The following is a 20,826-nucleotide window of genomic DNA, read 5'->3' as shown; positions in this document are numbered from 1 at the left end:
AAATTAAAAACAGTAAACTTAAAAAAAAATCTTAACAAAAACACACAGGCACCAACATGTATGGGGTTGAGGTGGAGGACTCTGTTGCATAAGGAGAGATGATAAGTTCCTATCTGGGCATACACAATTTGAGATACCTGTGGGATGATTAGGTGGAGATGTCTTTTATTCTAACTGGAGTTCGAGAGAAAGGTTTCTGAGTTAGAAACAGATTGGCATGTAGGTAGTAATTGAATTTTATTTATTAGTTGGCTTAGGGAGGAAGAGAAATGAGAAGAGTAGAGGAAGGGGTCATACATGATCGAGTCAGAGAACACTAGATCTATATATTCACTCTCACTATAGTTCCTCTGCCATGTGTCTGTCTACTTTGCTGCTTTGGAGCTTCAGTTCCTCATATACAATGGGAAGAATAATACAATCTGTTTTATAGGAACTTGTGAAGATTGAGATCAGATAGGCCATATATATTGAACCACCACTCTATCCTTGGTACAGAGAAAATGTTTTCTTACCTTCTGAGATTACATGTGTACACATACACACACCTACACCCACAGATCACACATGGGTGAGTGAGAGCAAGTGTGTCTTTGCTAGGTACATAGGCACTGAAGCCCCTTCACATGAATTAACTCCTTTAATCTTCACAATCCAATAGAGTGAGTGGATGTTGTCATTGGTAAAGAAAGCAGCGTGGTTAAAAGCTTAGATTTGAGCCAGACTGCCTGGTTTCAAATCTTCCCATTTTTATGACAGTTATTAAGTAGGTGGGTAGTAGGTACATGGCCAGGAAGCAGCAGAGTTTGGATTAAAACCCAGGCCATCTGAGTACGTGTATTTGGCTCTAGGACGGTTCCTCCTGGTGCCAAGTCTTTTGGCTGCAGGGAAGGGGTTTTGGGATTACTTCTTTCGTCATTATTCTGAACTTTCCATGATTGACTTTTGTCCCTCCCTGGGAGTGGCTGATCTTTGGGAGGCAAATCTCATACTAATTTCTTGGAATGTTTCAATCTTTCTGGCCTAACATTCAGTTTAATAGGTATTTCAATCACCTTATCTTCAAAGGTTGCATAATTTTTATTTTCCTATTTGTATCATGATTTATTTAGGCAGGACTGAGTCTTTAATGAATTTCGCTACTCTCAGCCCCTGACCAGCACTTCGCCTCGTACTTAGTATGCACTCAATAAATGCTCTAAGTATGAATGAACTAAAGAACCGCGGAACGGAGACGCAGGTGGGGGTCAGTCTGGAAGTTCCAAAGTTCGGGAGGGGACACGGGGCGGGCAGTGACTGTCACATGACCAGGCGGGGCAAATCTTCTGTGCTCCGCGGCGCCGGGCGTAGCTCCTCCCTCTGCGCCGGTCACGTGGGGGCGCCGGCTGCGCCTGCGGAGAAGCGGTGGCCGCCGAGCGGGATCTGTGCGGGGAGCCGGAAATGGTTGTGGACTACGTCTGTGCGGCTGCGTGGGGCTCGGCCGCGCGGACTGAAGGAGACTGAAGGTAAAGCCGCCATGTCCGGGCCCGACCCGGCCCCCCCACCCCCTCCCCCCGCATCCGCCGCCATCCGGGCCGGGACCGGCCACCCTGCGCCGCCGCCCCGGCGCCCTGGCCCCGCGGCCCAAGCCCGGGCCCCGGCCCGCCAGGGCCCGATCCCTGGCCCACGTGTGCCCGGCCTGGCCCGGCCTGGCTGCTGGGTGGGGGTGGGGGAGCGCAGGGCCGGAATATGCGGTCCCCGCTGGCTGGGAGGGCGCCGGGTTCGCCGGCCGCGAAGTGCCACCTCGGTCTGACCCGAGGGGGCCCCGCGGGCGCAGGCACCGCGGCTCCCGGCCCGCCGCCCCCTCCCCCCTTTGCGGCCCGGCCGCCGGGAAGTGACACGTTGTTCTTTGGCACTGGCCGGCGCTGCGCAGGGAGGGCGCAGGGGAGGGAGGCGGCAGCGGCGGGCAGGGAGGAGCCCCCGGCCCCGCCCGCCCTCCGGGCCGACCCTCACTTACTAGAAACCGGCTTCTCTTCGGCCGCCGCCCGCCTGGCCTTTTACGGCCCGACTCCCGCCCTTCCTGGTCTCCACTCCTGGGCGGCGGCAGGCCTCGCGTCTGGCCCCGCGCGGGTGCCCCTGTGGCCACCCGCAGCAGGCGTGCCTTGTGTGCCCCTGGGCCTGGCCCCGAACCCGGTGTCCCCAGGTGGGGGGTGGGGACACCACGGCCGAAGCTGCTAGCTCCGTTTGTGATCCGGGAGCCTGGTGCCAGCGAGACCTGGAATTTCCGGTCTGGTTGGTCTTGGGCCCCGCGGAGCCAGGTTGATACCCCTCACCTCCCAACCCCAGGCCCTCGGATGCCCAGAACCTGTAGGCCGCACCGTGGACTTATTCTTAACCGAGGGGGTGAGTGAGGGGGCTGTTTCGGCAGATCAGGGGGGTGGTTGGAGGTGATGCTGGTTTGACAACGTGTTGGTGGGGACATAAGCTGGATCTTTTCTGCTCTTTCAACCCCTTCGCGCCTCCGGGACTCGGTGTGGAACCCGGCCCTTGCTTCAACCCCTCCCCCCACTCCATTTGCCTTAAGCTTGGGTCCCTTCTCCTTTTCCGAGCTCCACTCTTTCCCAACAGGTGCTGGGGGGACCCTGATGTGGCACCAAATGAAATGAACAAAGCTCCACAGCCCACAGGCCCCCCACCTGCCCCATCCCCTGGACTCCCACAGGTAATTAGGGAGGAATTAGCAGAGACTGGGGTGGGGGTGGGGGAGACCAGGCAGCTGGTCAGGAACAGGTTCCAACCTCTGGATTTTCCCACCCCCATCTGTGTCAGGGCAAAGTGCAGCTTCCTGCTGCCAAATTGAGACAGGGCCCCTGGGCTGTTCCCAGGGGCTGTCATGGGGAAGAGGGGGCATGTGGACTGCTAAAGCTCTTGCCACAGGTCTGCTCCCCTTACTTTACCAGCTTGGGTTTCTGCCCCACCCGGGTTTCCCCTCTTGCTGAACTCTGGTCTCCCCCCTTCAGCCAGCGTTTCCCCCGGGGCAGACAGCACCGGTGGTGTTCAGTACGCCACAAGCGACACAAATGAACACGCCTTCTCAGCCCCGCCAGGTGAGGGGCTGTGGGGAGGGGAGTAGGGTGCCTGGGTGGGAGCCATGGAATACCTTAGGCCAGTTTGGGCCTAGCATGGAAACTGTGGAGACCCTGTATCTGCCCCAATTTCCTGATAGTTGCTCTGTGTTCTTTCATGTGTCTCTGCACTTTGTGCTGTTGATTACTTACGGTGGCTGGCCCCTTGGGGAGTATGTAGTCTGTGGGGTGGCATTAGTAGGGGTCCTGGTGCCTTGAGAATTGGGAGCAGTGCTTTGGGCCCTGCTGCCAACTCCTGTTTTCTTTCCTATTTCCTTCTTTTACTGGGAGGTTGTGGTTGCTCCATTTCCCTTCCCTTCTTTCTCTTTGGACTATGGCAAAGTAAACACTCCAGCTGGTTCTTGCCTTTCTCTGTTCCCTAAATTCTTTCTCACTAAGTGGCAGCATTCTTGTCCTACTTCCTTCATTTTTCCCCCTCATCACCTTGGAGATAATTCTCTTCTTTCCTGTCCCCATGTGCTCTCAGGGAGGATTCAGGTCTCTGCAGGTAATACCCCTTTGCTAATCCTGGACCCTCTCATAGTCTCACCATTATCCTCTGCCCTAGTCGAGGACTAGATACAGGGACTGGGGGTCTTCAGGGTGGGGACATGTTTGCTGTTAAGGTCCTCAGTCTGAGACTGACCGATGCATGTTAGAGGCTAAGTCTTGCAGAGTGCATATCTGGGAACTGGGAGACTGTTGCATGTTAGTGGTTAGTTTCTCAGTACCTTAGGGTGGAGCAATGCATGCTGGGGAGTATGTTGCCCAAAAGGGCTTCACTTAGGCATGATGCATCTGGGTGTTAGGAAGCCTCTGCAGAGGGTAGCCTGGTGGAAGTGACGTGAGTATGCACGGCAGTGAGGGAGTATATTCATGGAGTGCAAAGTGTATACCTGAATGTGGAGAGTATGTGTGAGTACAAGAGGCCACTTAATCATCAGTTGGTCAAGTGAGTTAGGATTGGTCCCTGTGCTCCAAAGCCCTCAGTATTTCTCTCCAGAGTAGAGACATTGTGGAGTGGCCATTTTGCTGTCCACTTCCTTCCTTTCCCAATGCCAACTGCCTTCCTCGCTCTTGACAGCACTTCTACCCTAGCCGGGCCCAGCCCCCGAGCAGTGCAGCCTCCCGAGTGCAGAGTGCAGCCCCCGCCCGCCCTGGCCCAGCTGCTCATGTCTACCCTGCTGGATCCCAAGTAATGATGATCCCTTCCCAGATTTCCTACTCAGCCTCCCAAGGGGCCTACTACATCCCTGGACAGGTGAGGTTGGAGGCTTGGGGACTGGAAGCCATGGAACCTTAAACCTGAACCCCCACCTCCCTTACCCTGACCCTCCAGTCCCATCTCTTTTCCAGAGGTGGGACTTTGTTTTGGTCATTGCCCATAGTTGACCTGTCCTGTCTTGCCCTACGTTCTCTTTGTAGTTTGATATGGTACTCATAGCTCCCTCAACTGCTCTCCCCTCCTCCCCCTTCCCCACCAGGGGCGTTCCACATATGTTGTCCCGACACAGCAGTATCCTGTACAGCCAGGAGCCCCAAGCTTCTATCCGGGTGCAAGCCCTACAGAGTTTGGAACTTATGGTAAGCAGGGGAAGGAGTCAGGTTGAGAGTGAGTCCCACGGAGCATCTAAACTCACCTATAAATTCCTAGACCCTTCCTAGGCTCATTCCTTGGTCTAAAAATGATAGGGTTAAGTAGGGATTGGTGCTTAATATGTAACTTGTTGGGTGAGGGGCAGGTAGTGTTTTATCCTATTGCTGAGAGTTAGGAGTCCTTCTCAGGTCAAAGAATATAGGGTCATGCACAAGTTTGAGGGCCTGTTAGTAAACATTTCCTGTGACACTTGTTCTGTGGTTGGTGGGAGCCCATGTAATGTGGATTTGAGAGGATTTTGTAGCTGTTTTTCACTTATATTCTAGGAAAGGATTCGTTTTTTTTATCGCAGTGGTTTCCAAAATTTTCTGATCATCTCAGGAAATATTTTGAGTGTGTACCTCTAATATGTGTGTTTTGTTTGTTTATACATATGCATCATTTAAACAAATAACATGTTGTTTGTCAAAAACAAACAAGTGGATATTATGGATGAGATTAAAGAATGCATCCCATTTTGGAGACCATTGCTTTAAGGAATTAATTTTTCCACTTCCTGGGCCTGGTTCATAATGTTACTCTTTGTTTCCTTGCCCCTTAGTAAAGGGCTGGAGATTGGAACTGGACTCAGGTTGAGTGGGACAGGGTTGGCAAATCTGTTTTTCTCATTCCCAGCCAAAGACCTGATTCTGTTTCAGGTTAAGTAGTTGCTGCTCCCTCAGAATACATGTGTGTGTGTGTTGCTGGGGGTCGGAGGCATACATTCTATCTTACAGGGTAGAAGAGAAACACAAGTTCTGGTAGTGGTAGCTGGTGTGGAGGGGAAGGAGTGTGCGCCTATAAGGTGTGTGTGTCAGTGTCAGGAATTCTTGTAAACGCAGTTCAGACTGGTTCCCCAGCTTTGATAGACACCTAACTCCCTTGGGGAGGTGGGTGGGGCAGGGCGAGGGGCCGGCCGTGGGTGATGAGAGGTTCTGGGGATGGGAGGTGTTCAAGCAGGCATTTGTACATGGTTGGGCCCTGACACTGCCACCATTCTTCCTTTCTGTGTCCCTTCCATCCCCCTTCGCCCATCCCCCCTCCCAAGCTGGCGCCTACTACCCAGCCCAGGGTGTGCAGCAGTTTCCCACTGGTGTGGCCCCCGCCCCAGTTTTGATGAACCAGCCACCCCAGATTGCTCCCAAGAGGGAGCGGAAGACCGTGAGTAGCAGCAAGGGGCTCTGGGACATCTGGGAAAGGGAGAATCAAGGTCAGACATTGTGGGTCAGGGAGCAGAAAGTTGAGGAAGGAGATCTTCAGCCGGGAGTGGATAGAGAATGGGGATCTGAAGTGCTCAGGTTCTCTGTAAAGTATAAGGTACTAAGACGTCAGTGCAGAAGCAGCTCATGGGAAGAACTGAAGTGGCTAGTGCAGGAGTTCCTGAGAGACCAAGGTTCTGGGGTCTATAAGATCTATGTTCGGTTTTGGGTTTCTGGTGGCTTGTCTTGGAAATGGTTTGTTTTCTGTGGCCCCACCCCCCACCTCCCAGTCCTGGAAGCTCTTGAGGCCTCCGCCTCTGCTCAATCCTCAAGCCCTGGGCGTGGTGCCCAGAATAGGGTGCCAGGGCTGGGGAAGCCGCTGAGTCACCCTGGCTCCACCCACTGGATCTGGGCCCTGCCCCCAGAGATCAGGCAGACTAGCCACAAGTGAGCCGGATGGGTGCTAGATGGGGGTCCTGGGCTCTAGGGTGTGCAGCCAATTGACTTGGGGACTGCTGGTGGGGCAGGGATGAGGGAGGGAGGGGCATTGTGATGTACGAGATTGCTCTGTGAGGTCAAGGGTCTCTTAGGGGTGGGGGCCAGGGCAGGGAATACAAGATGAGCTGGATGGGTTGACAGTAGAACTCATGGGGTTTCTGGCACTCACCCACCCGCTTCCCAGTGGGGAGTGGGGGGTTGGTGTGGAGTCTTAGGAGTGGGGCAGGGTGGAAAGGTGGGCTCCCCTTGCTTCCCACTCATCCCGGAGCTTTCTTTCCCCAGATCCGAATTCGAGATCCAAACCAAGGAGGGAAGGATATCACAGAGGAGATCATGTCTGGGGCCCGCACCGCCTCCACACCCACCCCTCCCCAGGTACTGTCTGCTCTTTGAGTGAGGCCCTGGCTACGATGGCTGTTCTGACCTGGACTCTCAAGTCCTTTGATCTTTTTTTCCAACTAAGGGATTTGTTTTCCTGTTTTCCTGGATTTTTAGGCAGACTTAAAGTAGAAATGGCTCTAGTAGAGAAGGGTTGTGGGCCTCTTCAGGGCAAACTTGGTAACTCTTTGTGTCTTGCAGACGGGAGGCGGTCTGGAGCCTCAAGCTAATGGGGAGACACCCCAGGTTGCTGTTGTTGTCCGGCCAGGTAGGTAAGCAGGTGGGGCAGAGCTTTTATGGTGAAAAGGAGTGTGACAGTTTCAAATGCTGAGGAGGTGGAGTGACTTGACCTGGGTGCCAGGGAAGAATGACTTAGGTTTTAGGTAGTGGGATTTTGCGGGTGGATCAGATTTTAGGTGAGAAGGGAAAAGGCTTAGATAGGAGAAGATTGCGGGGGTGATTTAGGCCGGGAATGTCTTAGCTGGGAGGAGGAGGAACAACAGCACTGAAGACCTGCTTTTAATTACTTGTCTTTTTTGTGGTGCAGATGACCGGTCCCAGGGAGCAGTCATTGGGAGCCGGCCGGGGCTGCCTGGCCCAGAGCACAGCCCTTCAGAATCCCAGCCTTCGTCACCTTGTCCGACCCCATCACCACCCCCAATCTTGGAACCGGGGTCTGAGCCTAATCTTGCAGTCCTCTCCATTCCTGGGGACACTGTGACAACGGGGATGATCCAGATGTCTGTAGAAGAATCCACCCCCATGCCCCGTGAAACTAGGGAGCCATATTGCCTCTCTCCAGAACCCACTCCCCTCGCCGAACCCATACTGGAAGTAGAAGTGACACTTAGCAAACCGATTCCAGAATCTGAGTTCTCTTCCAGTCCTCTCCAGGTTCCCACCCCCCTTGCATCTCACAAAGTGGAAATTCTGCCTGAACCTAACGGCATGGTCTCATCTGAGGATCTGGAACCAGAGGTTGAGTCGAGCCCCGAGATTGCTCCTCTCCCTCCGCCAGCTTGTCCCTCTGAATCCCCCGTGCCCATTGCTCCAACTGCCCAACCTGAGGAACTGCTCAACGGAGCCCCCTCGCCACCAGCTGTGGACTTAAGCCCAGTCAGTGAGCCACAGGAGCAGGCCAAGGAGGTTACAGCATCAGTGGCTCCCCCCGCCGTCCTCTCTGCCACTCCAGCTATGGCTCCTCCAGCTGCTTCCCCCGCCCAGGAGGAGGAAATGGAGGAAGAGGAAGAAGATGAAGAAGAAGGAGAAACAGGAGATGCTGAGGGTGAGAAAGGAGGAGAGGAACTTCTTCCCCAAGAGAGCACCCCTGTTGCAGCCCACCTGCCTCAGAATTTGGAGGCAGCAGCAGCCACCCAAGGTAAGGTGTGATGGGATGGTAGAAGTGGGGCGGACTGAAAGGTGTGGTTTTTTTTTTTCTCTTTATTGATGACCTCTCATTTGTGCCACTGTGTCTGGGTCATAGAAGCCTTGTCGTGGACCCTAAGAGCTAAAATTCCGAGATTAAGGAATTTTAAGTCCACAGTGGGTATGTTGGAAAGAGGAAATACTATACAGTAGCTGCTTTTTATTTCCCCAGTTATTCCCACTTTTGTTCCCCATATAAGTTATTCCCACTTTTTCCCCCCCTAAATAAATAGTGGCAGTGTCTGTGCCAAAGAGGAGACGGAAAATTAAGGAGCTCAATAAGAAGGAGGCTGTAGGAGACCTTCTAGATGCCTTCAAGGAGGTAAGGGAGCAGAAAGTAATGGAGGGGAGAGGGCAGAGTGTGGGTATGGAACAGTGATCATACTGTAACCAAAATGGGGTGTCCTGTGGTTATAGGTGAACCCAGGAGTACCAGAGGTGGAAAATCAGCCTCCTGTAGGCACCAGCCCTGGTCTGGAGCCTGAGGGCAGCAGTGTGCCCCCCCGGCCTGAGGAAGCAGATGAGACCTGGGACTCAAAGGAAGACAAAATTCACAATGCTGAGAACATCCAGCCAGGGGAGCAGAAGTATGAGTATAAGTCAGGTATGCTGAGGGAAAAGTTGAGAAGGGTTGTGTAGTCTTGCCAGGCCCCCAGGAGACCAGTGTATATGATTGGTTCATCTTGTGTTCCTCGTAGATCAGTGGAAGCCTCTAAACCTTGAGGAGAAAAAGCGTTATGACCGTGAGTTCCTGCTTGGCTTTCAGTTCATCTTTGCCAGTATGCAGAAGCCAGAGGGATTGCCCCATATCAGCGATGTGGTGTTGGATAAGGTTGGTAGGCTTGAGGGGGAGGGTCAGTTTGGGCTGGCGGGCTTGCTGGGGGAGGTGCCTGAGGTCCTGAGAGAGTAGTCAAGAGCCATAACTGTTTCTCATGCCTTCTGCGTCCTCTTCACAGGCCAATAAAACACCACTACGGCCACTGGACCCCGCTAGACTTCAAGGCATAAATTGCGGCCCAGACTTCACTCCTTCCTTTGCCAACCTTGGCCGACCAGCCCTTAGCAACCGTGGGCCCCCAAGGGGTGGGCCAGGTGGGGAGCTGCCCCGAGGGCCGGTGAGTGGGACTGGCTGGAGGGACAGATGGTCAAGGGGGTTTGGGGGATGGCTCCCTTCTCTTGTTGAGAGATGGGGAGAAAACTGCCCTGGAGATGCATGGTGGCAGTGTCACAGGTTGTGCTGATTGGCTCTGTGTCTTCACTTGTTCTTGCCCCTTGCTTAGCAGGCTGGTCTGGGACCCCGGCGCTCTCAGCAGGGCCCCCGAAAGGAACCACGCAAGATCATTGCCACGGTGTTAATGACTGAAGATATAAAGTTGAACAAAGCAGAGAAAGCCTGGAAACCCAGCAGCAAGCGGACAGCTGCTGATAAGGATCGAGGGGAAGAGGATGCTGATGGCAGCAAAACCCAGGTACTGACAAGTGCTGTTTTTGGTCTCCAATTTTTCTTTTCAAGGTCTGCCCTCTGAGCCAACTTTGCCCTCTCTGTTTCTGTTCTTTTGTTTGTTTGTTTGTTTAAATGTTTATCTGTCTTGAGAGAGAGAGGGAGAGTGCATGTGCATATGGGGAGGGGCAGAGAGAAAGGGAGACCAAGAGAATCCCAAGCAGGCTCCTCACGGAAAGTGGAGAGCTCGACTTGGAGCTCTGTCTCATGAACTGTGAGATCAGACCTGAGCTGAAATCAAGAGTCAGATGCCTAACCGACTGAGTCACCCAGCTGCTCCTGTTTCTGTCATTCTTATCACTAGTGTCTACCTGAGTCCCTACCACCCTCTACTGTTCCTCCCAGCGACCTCTGTTCTTCTGAGAACCTCACTGGATCCTGTGTCTTCTCTGTCCCCTCTGCCAGGACCTGTTCCGCAGGGTGCGCTCCATACTGAATAAGCTGACACCCCAGATGTTCCAGCAGCTGATGAAGCAGGTGACACAGCTGGCCATCGACACTGAGGAACGCCTCAAAGGGGTCATTGACCTCATCTTCGAGAAGGCCATTTCAGAGCCCAACTTCTCTGTGGCCTATGCCAACATGTGCCGCTGCCTCATGGCGGTTAGTTTCCACTGTTACTAAACCTTGTGGTCTAGTTCCCTACTTCTCTTCCTGAGACTCCTTGAGTCCAGCTTCTTGGTTCTCTTCCAGCCTGTGCTGTTGATGGCAGCCATAAGGAGGCAGATTGGGGACCAGAGGTCTTCCTGGGTTAGGTAGTTAAAGACTCTTGGAGGGCCTTTCCACTTGGGACCAGTGTAAATGTGACATTCTCTTTGACGTACAGCTGAAAGTGCCCACTACAGAAAAGCCAACAGTGACTGTGAACTTCCGAAAACTGTTGTTGAATCGATGTCAGAAGGAGTTTGAGAAAGACAAAGATGATGATGAGGTTTTTGAGAAGAAGCAGAAAGAAATGGATGAAGCTGCTACGGTGAGAGAAAACCCACCAACCCACTGTCCATCCGGTTGCTACTCTGCTATAGAATTGGGGGTGGGAATAAGGGAGGGGTGGGGGTTCATGGTGTTTTGGAGGTTTCTCTGCCTTAAGGCATGAGTAGTTGCTGCTACGTTTAGGAATCCAAATGCAGTGGAGGAGAGACGTGTTAGCCCAGTGGCTGGGTACCTTTTTGATGGATTTCTATCCTATAACTGGCAGGCAGAAGAACGAGGACGCCTGAAGGAAGAGTTGGAAGAGGCTCGAGACATAGCCCGGCGGCGCTCTTTAGGGAATATCAAGTTTATTGGGGAGTTGTTTAAGCTGAAGATGTTAACGGAGGCAATAATGCATGACTGTGTGGTTAAACTACTTAAGAACCATGATGAAGAGTCTCTTGAATGCCTTTGTCGTCTGCTCACTACCATTGGCAAAGATCTGGATTTTGAAAAAGCCAAGGTAGGGGTCCTGGGATGTGGAAGGGACGACAGACCCCTTGTTGGGCTGTCATGTGTGGGCCACTGAGCCACAGTGATGGAGCTGAAGGTCTGAGGAGGGGCCAGGCCTACAGTTGGAGGTGAGGTATGACAAGTTCCTGACCTGATGCCTTTGCTTCTTCCTAGCCCCGGATGGATCAGTATTTCAACCAGATGGAAAAAATCATTAAGGAAAAGAAGACTTCATCCCGAATCCGCTTTATGCTGCAAGACGTGCTGGATCTGCGACGGGTGTGTGTCCTCTCCTTCCCACTGCTGGTCTGCTTCCTGTACCCCGCAGTTCCCAGTTCCCAACACAGCTTTGTCTGGCCATCTGATGTAATTACTTTGTGACTGGCCTTCTCTACCCACAGAGCAATTGGGTGCCACGCCGTGGGGACCAGGGTCCCAAGACCATTGACCAGATCCACAAGGAGGCTGAGATGGAGGAGCACTGGGAACATGTAAAAGTGCAGCAGCTAATGGCCAAGGGCAGCGACAAGCGTCGGGGTGGCCCTCCAGGCCCACCTATTAGTGAGTTTGAGGCTCAGATTAAGGAGGGGGCAGAGTAAGGGGTTAAGCTTTCCGTTGATGACTTCTTGTTAGTGCCACGTGTCTGGGCCACTGAGACCATGTGATGGAACTGAGGATCTGAGGAAGGGAGGCTGGGCTGGCCCCAGGTGATATGGCTGCTAGGAGTTACTCATTATTGCAATATGCTCTCTTTGTCCCAGGCCGAGGCCTCCCACTTGTGGATGATGGTGGCTGGAACACAGTCCCCATCAGCAAGGGCAGCCGCCCTATTGACACCTCACGGCTCACCAAGATCACGAAGGTAGGGGTGTGTGTATTGGAGGGAGGGGTGGTGGTCATGGGAGGGTGAAGAGGGATCAAACAGACATTGAGCATAGGTTTGGATCTCAGTCCCCTCATTTTCTGAGGTTGGGAAGGCAACGGCTGAATTTTTCCTCTTAGACTAGTTAGATTGCTAGTGACAGGGCTGCCAGCTCTAGCAGGGGGTGTATTCACATCCGTCTGGGCCAGTGTCAGCAAACTAACAGCAAATCTGGCCCATTCCTTGCTTCTCTACATTTCACAGCTAAGAAATGGCCTTCGTGTTTTTTTTAACGGTTGAAAAAAAATAAAGCGGGTATTATGTAATATGAAATTATTCAAAATGTAAATTTCAGTATCCGTGGTTTTATTGGGATATAACTATTCTCATTTCCCTGAAGTATTGTGCATGACTGCTTTTGTGCTACAGTGGCCGAGTGGAGTAGTTGAAATAGAAACTATATGGCCTACAAAGGCTAAAATATTTACTATTTGGCCTTTTACAGGAAAAGTTTCCCCTGGTCTAGGCAATTTGCTACCTTGTGGCTGCGGGCTTCGGCCAGATTAGACTCATGACTCCACTCCCCTTTCCTTCCTCAGCCCGGCTCCATTGATTCTAACAACCAGCTCTTTGCACCTGGTGGGCGATTGAGCTGGGGCAAGGGCAGCAGTGGAGGCTCAGGAGCCAAGCCCTCTGATGCAGGTATGGAGGCCGTTGTAAGGAGCTGGGTGGCTATTCTCTCTTGAGGGCAGAGCCTTGTCTATAAGGGAGGCTTTTGGTACAAAGTGGTTAGGTAGTAATGGGAGGCGTATGTTTGGGGCTGGGGAATAAACTGTGTTCTTGTCGGGACTAGGACCAAGTGTCCTAAACAGTAGGAGATAGAACGGAAGACAGTAGCAAGAGATTCTGATCCGGGCTTTTTGCCTCCCCAGCATCAGAAGCTGCTCGTCCAGCTACTAGTACCTTGAACCGCTTCTCAGCCCTTCAACAAGCAGTACCTACAGAAAACACAGATAGCAGACGTGTGGTACAGAGGTGAGGTTTCCTGGATGTTTTTCTTCTTTATGCTGTGAGAGTGCTGTGATTGGACTTTGGTGGTTGCTATAGGAATCCTCACACCTGTAATGCTCAGAACCTCTGGCTAGATGGGGCACATTCCTGACGCCAGGAACTAGGCCCTGCAGTTGCTCGGCATGTTGGATAGTTAATACAAGAGAGCAGCTAGGCATATAGGTGAGAGGTGACGTGCCTGCTTTTTTCTCCAGGAGTAGCTTGAGCCGGGAAAGAGGTGAGAAAGCCGGGGACCGGGGAGACCGCCTAGAGCGGAGTGAACGGGGAAGTGAGCGTGGAGACCGGCTCGATCGCTCTCGGACACCTGCCACTAAGCGGAGCTTCAGCAAGGAAGTGGAAGAACGGAGTAGAGAGCGGCCCTCCCAGCCTGAGGGACTGCGCAAGGCAGCTAGCCTCACGGAGGATCGGGACCGTGGGCGGGATGCTGGTAAGGGGCTGGAAGAGGAAGGGAAGGGTATGTTTGGGACTAGGCAGTCCCCAGACTGTCTTCAGAGCTCTGGGCCCTTCTTTCTAGGAAAATTAGAACTGAAGTCCTCAATCTGTTTTTTCCCTTTCAGTGAAGCGAGAAGCCACCCTGCCCCCGGTGAGCCCCCCAAAGGCTGCACTCTCTGAGGAAGAGCTGGAAAAGAAATCCAAGGCCATTATCGAAGAATATCTCCATCTCAATGACATGAAGGTAGGCATTGGGAGGGGTCTGAGTGACAGCAGAGTGGGCAGGGAAGGACGTGTGTGGACAGGCATGGAATATGGGGTCTGGACCAGACGGTGACTGCCCTCTCCCTCCTGCCCCGCACACCTGCAGGAGGCAGTGCAGTGCGTACAGGAGCTGGCCTCACCCTCCCTGCTCTTCATCTTTGTGCGGCATGGCATCGAGTCAACACTGGAGCGCAGCACTATCGCTCGTGAGCATATGGGGCGGCTGCTGCACCAGCTGCTCTTTGCCGGGCACCTCTCCACTGCTCAGTACTACCAAGGGTATGCCTTCTTAGGGCCTCCTATTTTTCCATACCCACAGACTTCCCTCCTTTATAGGACCCATGGAACCTTGGAGTTCCTCAACTGTCCTGGTTAACAGATCTTTTGGCAGGGATAGGGGTGTACCATGTAAGGACTGGAGTGTGGCTTTAGCTTGAGATAATTGCCCCGTGCCTAGGAAGTGCTCCCCAGGGGCTCCACAGTTGATCCTTTAACAATGCCGTGATGCCCCAGATGGAGGGTGGGAGGTCTGGCTGGTCTTTCCTAGAATGCCCTGACTTTGAATTCATTTCATCTGCAGTTTGTATGAAATCCTAGAATTGGCTGAAGACATGGAAATTGACATCCCCCATGTGTGGCTCTACCTAGCAGAACTCATAACGCCCATTCTGCAGGAAGGTGGAGTACCTATGGGGGAACTGTTCAGGTAAGCCCCTTGAGTGGGATTCAAGGGAGGTAAAGACAGAGTTGGGGAGGGGAGAGGAGGGACGTATGGCAAGTTCGATGCCTGGGTTTAGGGAGGGATGGGGTAGTGTGTTGAGAGGGCTTTGGAGGCTATCAACACTCCCTGTAATTTTCTTGTAGGGAGATTACAAAACCTCTGAGACCCATGGGCAAAGCTGCTTCTCTGTTGCTGGAGATCCTGGGGCTTCTATGTAAAAGCATGGTGAGTGAGAGCCTTTTGGGGGTGATGTGTCAGGACTTCTCTTCCCACCATCCAGTTTTGGCTCCTTGCTGTGACCCTGAAACCTCACGGTCCTTTGGTGGGATGGGGTTAATATTGATGGTAGTTCTGTGTTGGTACCTGGGAGAGGAAATGTTGAGACTGGCACTGACCAGTTCCTGTTGAGTTCTCGCCAAGGCTGGAGGAGAATGGGAATCTAAGACCCGAAGCCCTTGATTGATTGATTGATTGATTGGTTCAGCTAGCATTCTTTTTTTTTTTTTTTTTTTTTTAATTTTTTTTTCTTTTAATGTTTGTTTATCTTTGAGAGAGAGACAGAGTGTGAGCAGGGGCGGGGCAGAGTGAGACGGAGACACAGAATCCGAAGCAGGCTCCAGGCTCTGAGCTGTCAGCACAGAGCCTAACGTGGGGCTCGAGCTCACGAACTGAACCGTGAAATCATGGCTTGAGCTGAGGTCAGTTGCCCAACCAACTGAGCCACCCAGGCGCCCCGGTTAAGCTAGCATTCTTTAAAAACATTTACTAATCACATACTAGGCACTGGAGATACCACCGTGAATAAAACATAGGAAACCAGCTGGAAGAGAAAAGTAAGAAATGACAGCTTAATAAAAACAGTGTTAAGTAAAGCATGAAATAAAATAGTCAAAATGGAGTGTCTTGAGTACTGTGAGGTTGGTAATGTTCATGACAGAAAGCCTTTCCAGAAGGGCGCTGGGACTGCTTTGTGAAAGTTAAGTGGTGACTATAAAATGTCATAGTGGAGAGATGGGAAAGGCAAGTTGGGCAGGGTACTCTGGTAGTGAGAGCTGGGAAGGGCACTTTTAAGAGTTTAGCTTCCCAGGGCGCCTGGGTGGCTCAGTCCATTAAGCTTTTGACTTCAGCTTCAGCTCAGGTCATGACGTCACGGTTTGTGAGTTTGAGCCCTGCTCAGGCTCTGTGCTGATGGCTCAGAGCCTGGAGCCTGCTTCGGGTTCCGTGTCTCCTCTCTCTGCCCCGCCTCCTGCTCACACTCTCTTTCTCTCAAAAATAAATAAACATTAAAAAAAAAAAATGTCTAGCTCCCCTGGGACCTGGACAAATGAGACTTTAGTGGAAGGGACTTGCTCTTTCAGCATCCTATTAATCCTTTTGGGTAGAAATGTGTAGCAGGATAGTTTGTGTTTAAAAAAGAGAGAAAAGTACTTTGAACTACCGCGTTCATTAAATCCGGTGTATTAGGTTATAGGATGTGTTATTCATGCATTGTTAATAAAGAAAAAAACTTATGATCATTTGTTTAAATGTAATATATCAACTGTGAGGCAATTCAATTTTAGTGGTGTTGGAATGAGTATCTTTAAAATTCGTGAAGTATAATAGTCTTATTTAGGATTAATGTCATCATTTTGAGTGTCGGTTATTTTAAGAGTAATGTCTTCAGAATGCCTTGTTCCCTAACAGAAAATGGGCTCAGACTATTGTTTATGTGAGGATTTCTGATTTGCCTTGGGGGCTGTGGGAGGGATAGATCTGTATCTAAAATTTTCTGGACTTAATAACTAAAAAGGCATATTTGTTAGAAGTTGTCCTCTCCCATGAGCGTTTGGTAAGTTGGAATAATGGAAAACTAAGCAATTTTAGAAAAAGAAACATCGAGGAATGTAGAAGTCTGGGATGAGGTATTTGGATTTGGTTGTTTACCTTTTTCAGTAAAGGTGATCTTGTGAAAGCTAATTGATGTCTTTCATAGAGGCTGTTAGGCTATTCTCCCCACCGCACCCTACCCCCCGCCTCAGTTTCCTAGCACTATGGTAGATGAGTTCTTGTGTCTTTGGGTGGTAGTACCAGTCTGTAGGCATGGAGAGACTGTGCCTGTTGGTATCTCTGTAACAATTTGAACCCTTAGGCCCCTAATGGGCTTTCAGTAAATATTTGCTAGATGACATTTGTGGAACTAGGTCTAGAGGGAGAGAGGGTTACTGAATTGGTCTTACATTTTCTAGGGTCCCAAAAAGGTGGGGATGCTGTGGCGAGAAGCTGGACTCAGCTGGAAAGAATTTGTACCTGAAGGCCAGGACATCAGTGCATTTGTCGCTGAACAGGTTTGCGGCTGGAGTTAGGTTAATTCTAGCATTTGGGACTGGCCATTCGTCTCCCTCTTCCCTCAGCAACTCACATGGTATACTTACCTCCTATTTGGGTCTTTTCATTTGTAGAAGGTGGAGTATACCTTGGGCGAGGAGTCTGAAGCCCCTGGCCAGAGGATGCTCTCCTCTGAGGAGCTGAGCAAACAGTTGGAGAAGCTGCTGAAGGAGGGCAGCAGTAACCAACGGGTGTTTGACTGGATAGAGGTATGTTTCTCCTGGATATTGGGAGAGAGGCATACAGGAGAGGCAGTTTTTGGTGTGCGGGTAGGGACAGAATTCAGAACATATAGGCCATTTGTTTCTCTTCTGCACAGGCCAACCTGAGTGAGCAGCAGGTAGCATCCAACACACTAGTTCGGGCCCTCATGACAGCTGTCTGCTATTCTGCAATTATCTGTAAGAGGAGCCAGGGAGATGGAGGGGCAAGGGTGGGCCCAGCAGATGGAGGGAGGAAGGTTTTGGTCTTTGCCTCCTAGTTGTGGACTGGACCAGGCTGAGGGTGCATTATTCTGCTTAACCCCATCTTTCTTCCTGTAGTTGAGACGCCCCTCCGAGTGGATGTCGCGGTGCTGAAAGCTCGAGCGAAACTGCTACAGAAATACTTATGTGATGAACAGAAGGAGTTGCAGGCGCTCTACGCCCTCCAGGCCCTTGTAGTGACCTTAGAACAGCCCGCCAGTAAGAGCCGGGCTGCAGGGGTGGGGTGGAGGAGCTGCCAGAGAACAGGAGGCAGTCATTGCAAAGGGTCTCAACCCAAGAAAGGGGGCTGGTCATAGGAGAGCAAAATGCCCTGGTGATTGATTCCTTCCCCCTGCACTGCTTATTTCTTTGCCTACAAATGGAAGAAGTTAGACTCATCGTGAAGATTACTTGACTACTGTTCTGTGCCAGGAGCGTGGAGGTGAAAAGTGATAACAATTTCTAAATACTGAGTGCTCTGGCGTCTTGGCATGGGGTTGAGATAATTTTCTTTTTTTGCCTTATTTAATCTTCACAACTACTGTTTAAGGCCAATGCTGTTACCCCCTTTTTCTTATTGGGAGACTGAGGCTTAGGTTAATATGCCTGAGATTATGCATTCAGCAGATAGGTATGTGCCAGAGCACTGGGACATTGGCAGTGATAAAGTCCAGTACAGTTCTGTGTTGGCATAGAGTAACACAGTGGTGATGAGTGTTGGAAGATGGGTCCTTGGGGTGCTCTCTGGGGACACCTAGTCTAAAGGATAATGAGTGGGAAGTGACAAATGGTAGCTAAATGACCAGTTGGAGGGGGAGATTTGAAGGAACTGTGTGTGTAAAGGAAGACCCTGAGGCAGAAAGTACTTGACACAAAGTAAGAGAACTGTTCAAGAAAGGCCAGTGTGGGCAAGCACAGCAGCCAGTCGTATGTGAGGCAAGATGGGGCTGGAGAGATGGACGTGGGCTAGGTCATGCAGGGCTGTCTAAGCCGTGGGACAAGTTTTGGCCTTCAGCCTAAGGACAGGAAAAGGCTTTGTGGGATTTTAGTTTTTAGCTCATCCGGGCCGTTGGTAGGAAGAATGGTTTGGAACGGGTTAAGTGTGAACATGGCAAGAGCAGCAAATTAGGAGTGGGTTGTGTTGCTGGTGGCAGTGAAGCTGGGAGAGGTAACTACAGTTAAGACATAACACTGGCCTAAGGGGGAAGAGGTGATGAGACAAGTTAATGTATGACTCCCAGGATGCTTTGAGTGAGGTGATAGTGTGGTATACCGTTCACTCTGGGGGCTGGGAACACTGGGTCAAGTTGATTTTGGTCATAATTGGGTTTGTGGTCCCTGGGTGGGGGTGATCAGAGATGTCAGGTAGACAGCTGAGTATGGGAATTCATTTGGAGAGGAAGAGGTCAGGGTTGGTGGCCGATCTGTGAGAAGCTGACCCAGGGCAACACATGTGCAAGTCCTCAGAGGATATGGGGTTGCCCAAGGGAGAGCAATGAGAATATGGGATAGAGCCTTGAGGAAGTAGAGGACCCACAGGGAGGGACCAGAGGAGGACAGGGCCCTGTGAACAAAGGACAAAGTAATTTTAGGAGGGGGAAGTGGTCAGTAATGCTAGATGCTGCTTGAGAGTTCCATAGGAGCAGAGCTGACGGTTTAGGGCCTTTGGAGTGTAAAAACATGGAGGCCGCTCTGGCATAAACAGTATTTAGTAGAGCAGGGGACACTCTGGATTGGAAAGGACTGAGGAATACTTGAGTGAGATAGGAAAAAAGGAAAACAGCAAGTGTAGACAAAGTGTTTAATTAATGTCTTGTACAAAGACAAAAATCTTTTGTTTGACTGTAAGAGATTGTGGTTGCGATGGAGGCCTTTTGTGTTTAGAAGGGAGAAACTTGGGTTTGAAGATACAGGGCAGAGTGGATAATTGATTGTGTAGGGTCCCCAGGGTGGGTGGGATGCACCGGATTTGGAGCACAAGTTTGGGACGAATGCTCTGCTGCCGTAGGATGGGGCTGGGGGGCTGTCCACGGGTGGTGGTTGTGGATTTGAGGGTGTGTGCGCCCTCAGGAACATCCTGGTTTGCAGCTTCTCATAGATGGCTGTCAGCGTTTCACCCAGGCCTAGACTCTAGAACCTATGCTTTATTTCTTTATTCAGAAGAAATGTTTCACTACTTGGCCTCCATTTGCTTTTGGAAAGATTGGGAGTACAGTATGGGGAATGGGACAGGTTGTGTTCAGGCCTGATAGGACAAGCGCTTGGGAGGGCTTCACTAGAAGCCAGGTTGGGGAGAAAGAGGGTCAGAGGAAGGGGTGCTGGAGTTGAACCTAAAAAAATTCATTAGGAAGGTGACAAGAGAAAGATGATCCTGGCAAAGGATGTGGCACACGTAAAAATGTCAAGGCTAGAGAGGATGTGTATGTTCAGATGTATGGAAAATAAGGGGAAATGGGGATCCACAGTTTGTCAGAATCTGTAATGGTGGCCAGTGAATGTTCCAGGTGATAAACCCTTGACTTTGGTGAGTGATATATCTGGGACTTTTGTGATTCCCAAATTTAGGAGTACCAATTCTGTGTATAGTTTTCCTCATTAAATATATCATGAATGGAGAAGCTGCCAAGGTAAGGCAGGTTTGTAAGGTTCTGCCGTGATTTGTTCCTGTGCGTGCAGCAGTCTTAGATCGTAAAGTAAGATTAACACCTTGTTAGAGACCTACCTAGTCACTCTAATCAATGGTCAGACACACAAATGTCAGGATGATTGATGGGTCAGGGCCTTGATTTTTAACAGTGGAGCTTGGGAGTGGGTTGGGTGGTTGTGGGCAGCACTCCTTAACTGCTGTCCTGCCTGCTTGCAGACCTGCTTCGGATGTTCTTTGATGCGCTGTATGACGAGGACGTGGTGAAAGAGGATGCCTTCTACAGCTGGGAGAGTAGCAAGGACCCCGCTGAGCAACAGGGCAAGGGCGTAGCCCTTAAATCTGTCACAGCCTTCTTCAAGTGGCTTCGTGAAGCGGAGGAGGAGGAGTCTGACCACAACTGAGGGCGGGTGGGGCCGGGGACTTGGAGCCCCATGGACACTCGGATGACCCAGCCAGCCGCCCGGACTGCAGGGGGGGCGGCAGCAGCGGCGGTGGCAGTGGGTGCCTGTAGTGCGATGTGTCTGAGCTAATAAAATGGCTGAAGAGGCAGGATGGCGTGGGGCTGCCTGGGGCCCCCCTCCAGGATGCTGCCAGGTGTCCCTCTCCTCCCCCTGGGGCACAGAGATATATTATATATAAAGTCTTGAAATTTGGTGTGTCTTGGGGGGGGGGCACCACCGCCTGCCCCTGGGGTCCTTTTTTATTTTCTGAAAATCACTCATGGGACTGCCGTCCTCGCTGCTGGGGGCATATGCCCCAGCCCCTGCACCACCCCTGCTGCTGCCTGGGCAGGGGGAAGGGGGGGGCACGGTGCCTGTAATTATTAAATATG

The 20,826-nt window shown here is 51.4% G+C and overlaps 1 protein-coding gene and 3 non-coding genes across 8 annotated transcripts; all 4 read left to right on the top strand.

Annotated features, from left to right (window-relative positions):
- Positions 1-1,373: 1,373 nt before the first annotated feature.
- Positions 1,374-20,543, top strand: EIF4G1 (eukaryotic translation initiation factor 4 gamma 1). Of its 5 annotated transcripts, XM_049628457.1 has the most exons (33): positions 1,374-1,505; positions 2,326-2,382; positions 2,608-2,701; positions 3,000-3,086; positions 4,189-4,365; positions 4,589-4,688; positions 5,789-5,901; positions 6,720-6,812; positions 7,017-7,083; positions 7,363-8,193; positions 8,474-8,562; positions 8,658-8,844; positions 8,939-9,072; positions 9,197-9,355; positions 9,521-9,709; positions 10,147-10,344; positions 10,568-10,714; positions 10,940-11,176; positions 11,341-11,445; positions 11,568-11,727; positions 11,928-12,028; positions 12,628-12,730; positions 12,961-13,063; positions 13,294-13,526; positions 13,657-13,775; positions 13,902-14,074; positions 14,376-14,501; positions 14,660-14,741; positions 16,745-16,843; positions 16,958-17,092; positions 17,203-17,284; positions 17,426-17,566; positions 20,211-20,543. In XM_049628457.1, the coding sequence occupies exons 3-33, from the start codon at positions 2,642-2,644 to the stop codon at positions 20,393-20,395; spliced, it is 4,815 nt and encodes a 1,604-aa protein (XP_049484414.1). In that variant the 5' UTR covers positions 1,374-1,505; positions 2,326-2,382; positions 2,608-2,641; the 3' UTR covers positions 20,396-20,543. The 5 variants fall into 5 exon arrangements, with proteins under 5 accessions (XP_049484414.1, XP_049484415.1, XP_049484413.1 ...); XM_049628458.1 differs by lacking the exon at positions 2,326-2,382; XM_049628456.1 differs by lacking the exon at positions 1,374-1,505 and having other exon boundaries at positions 1,591-2,382.
- On the top strand, positions 8,254-8,322 carry LOC125922251 (small nucleolar RNA SNORD66). Its single transcript, XR_007457671.1, has one exon. It is a non-coding gene; the product is annotated as a small nucleolar RNA SNORD66 (small nucleolar RNA).
- LOC125922252 (small nucleolar RNA SNORD66) lies at positions 11,210-11,273 on the top strand. Its single transcript, XR_007457672.1, has one exon. It is a non-coding gene; the product is annotated as a small nucleolar RNA SNORD66 (small nucleolar RNA).
- LOC125922250 (small nucleolar RNA SNORD66) lies at positions 11,777-11,852 on the top strand. The gene has a single exon (XR_007457670.1). It is a non-coding gene; the product is annotated as a small nucleolar RNA SNORD66 (small nucleolar RNA).
- Positions 20,544-20,826: the final 283 nt, after the last annotated feature.

The sequence above is a fragment of the Panthera uncia genome, chromosome C2 (genome assembly GCF_023721935.1).
Source record: "Panthera uncia isolate 11264 chromosome C2, Puncia_PCG_1.0, whole genome shotgun sequence".
Taxonomy (NCBI): Eukaryota; Metazoa; Chordata; class Mammalia; order Carnivora; family Felidae; genus Panthera; species Panthera uncia.
This window is presented reverse-complemented; position numbering and strand designations above follow the sequence as displayed.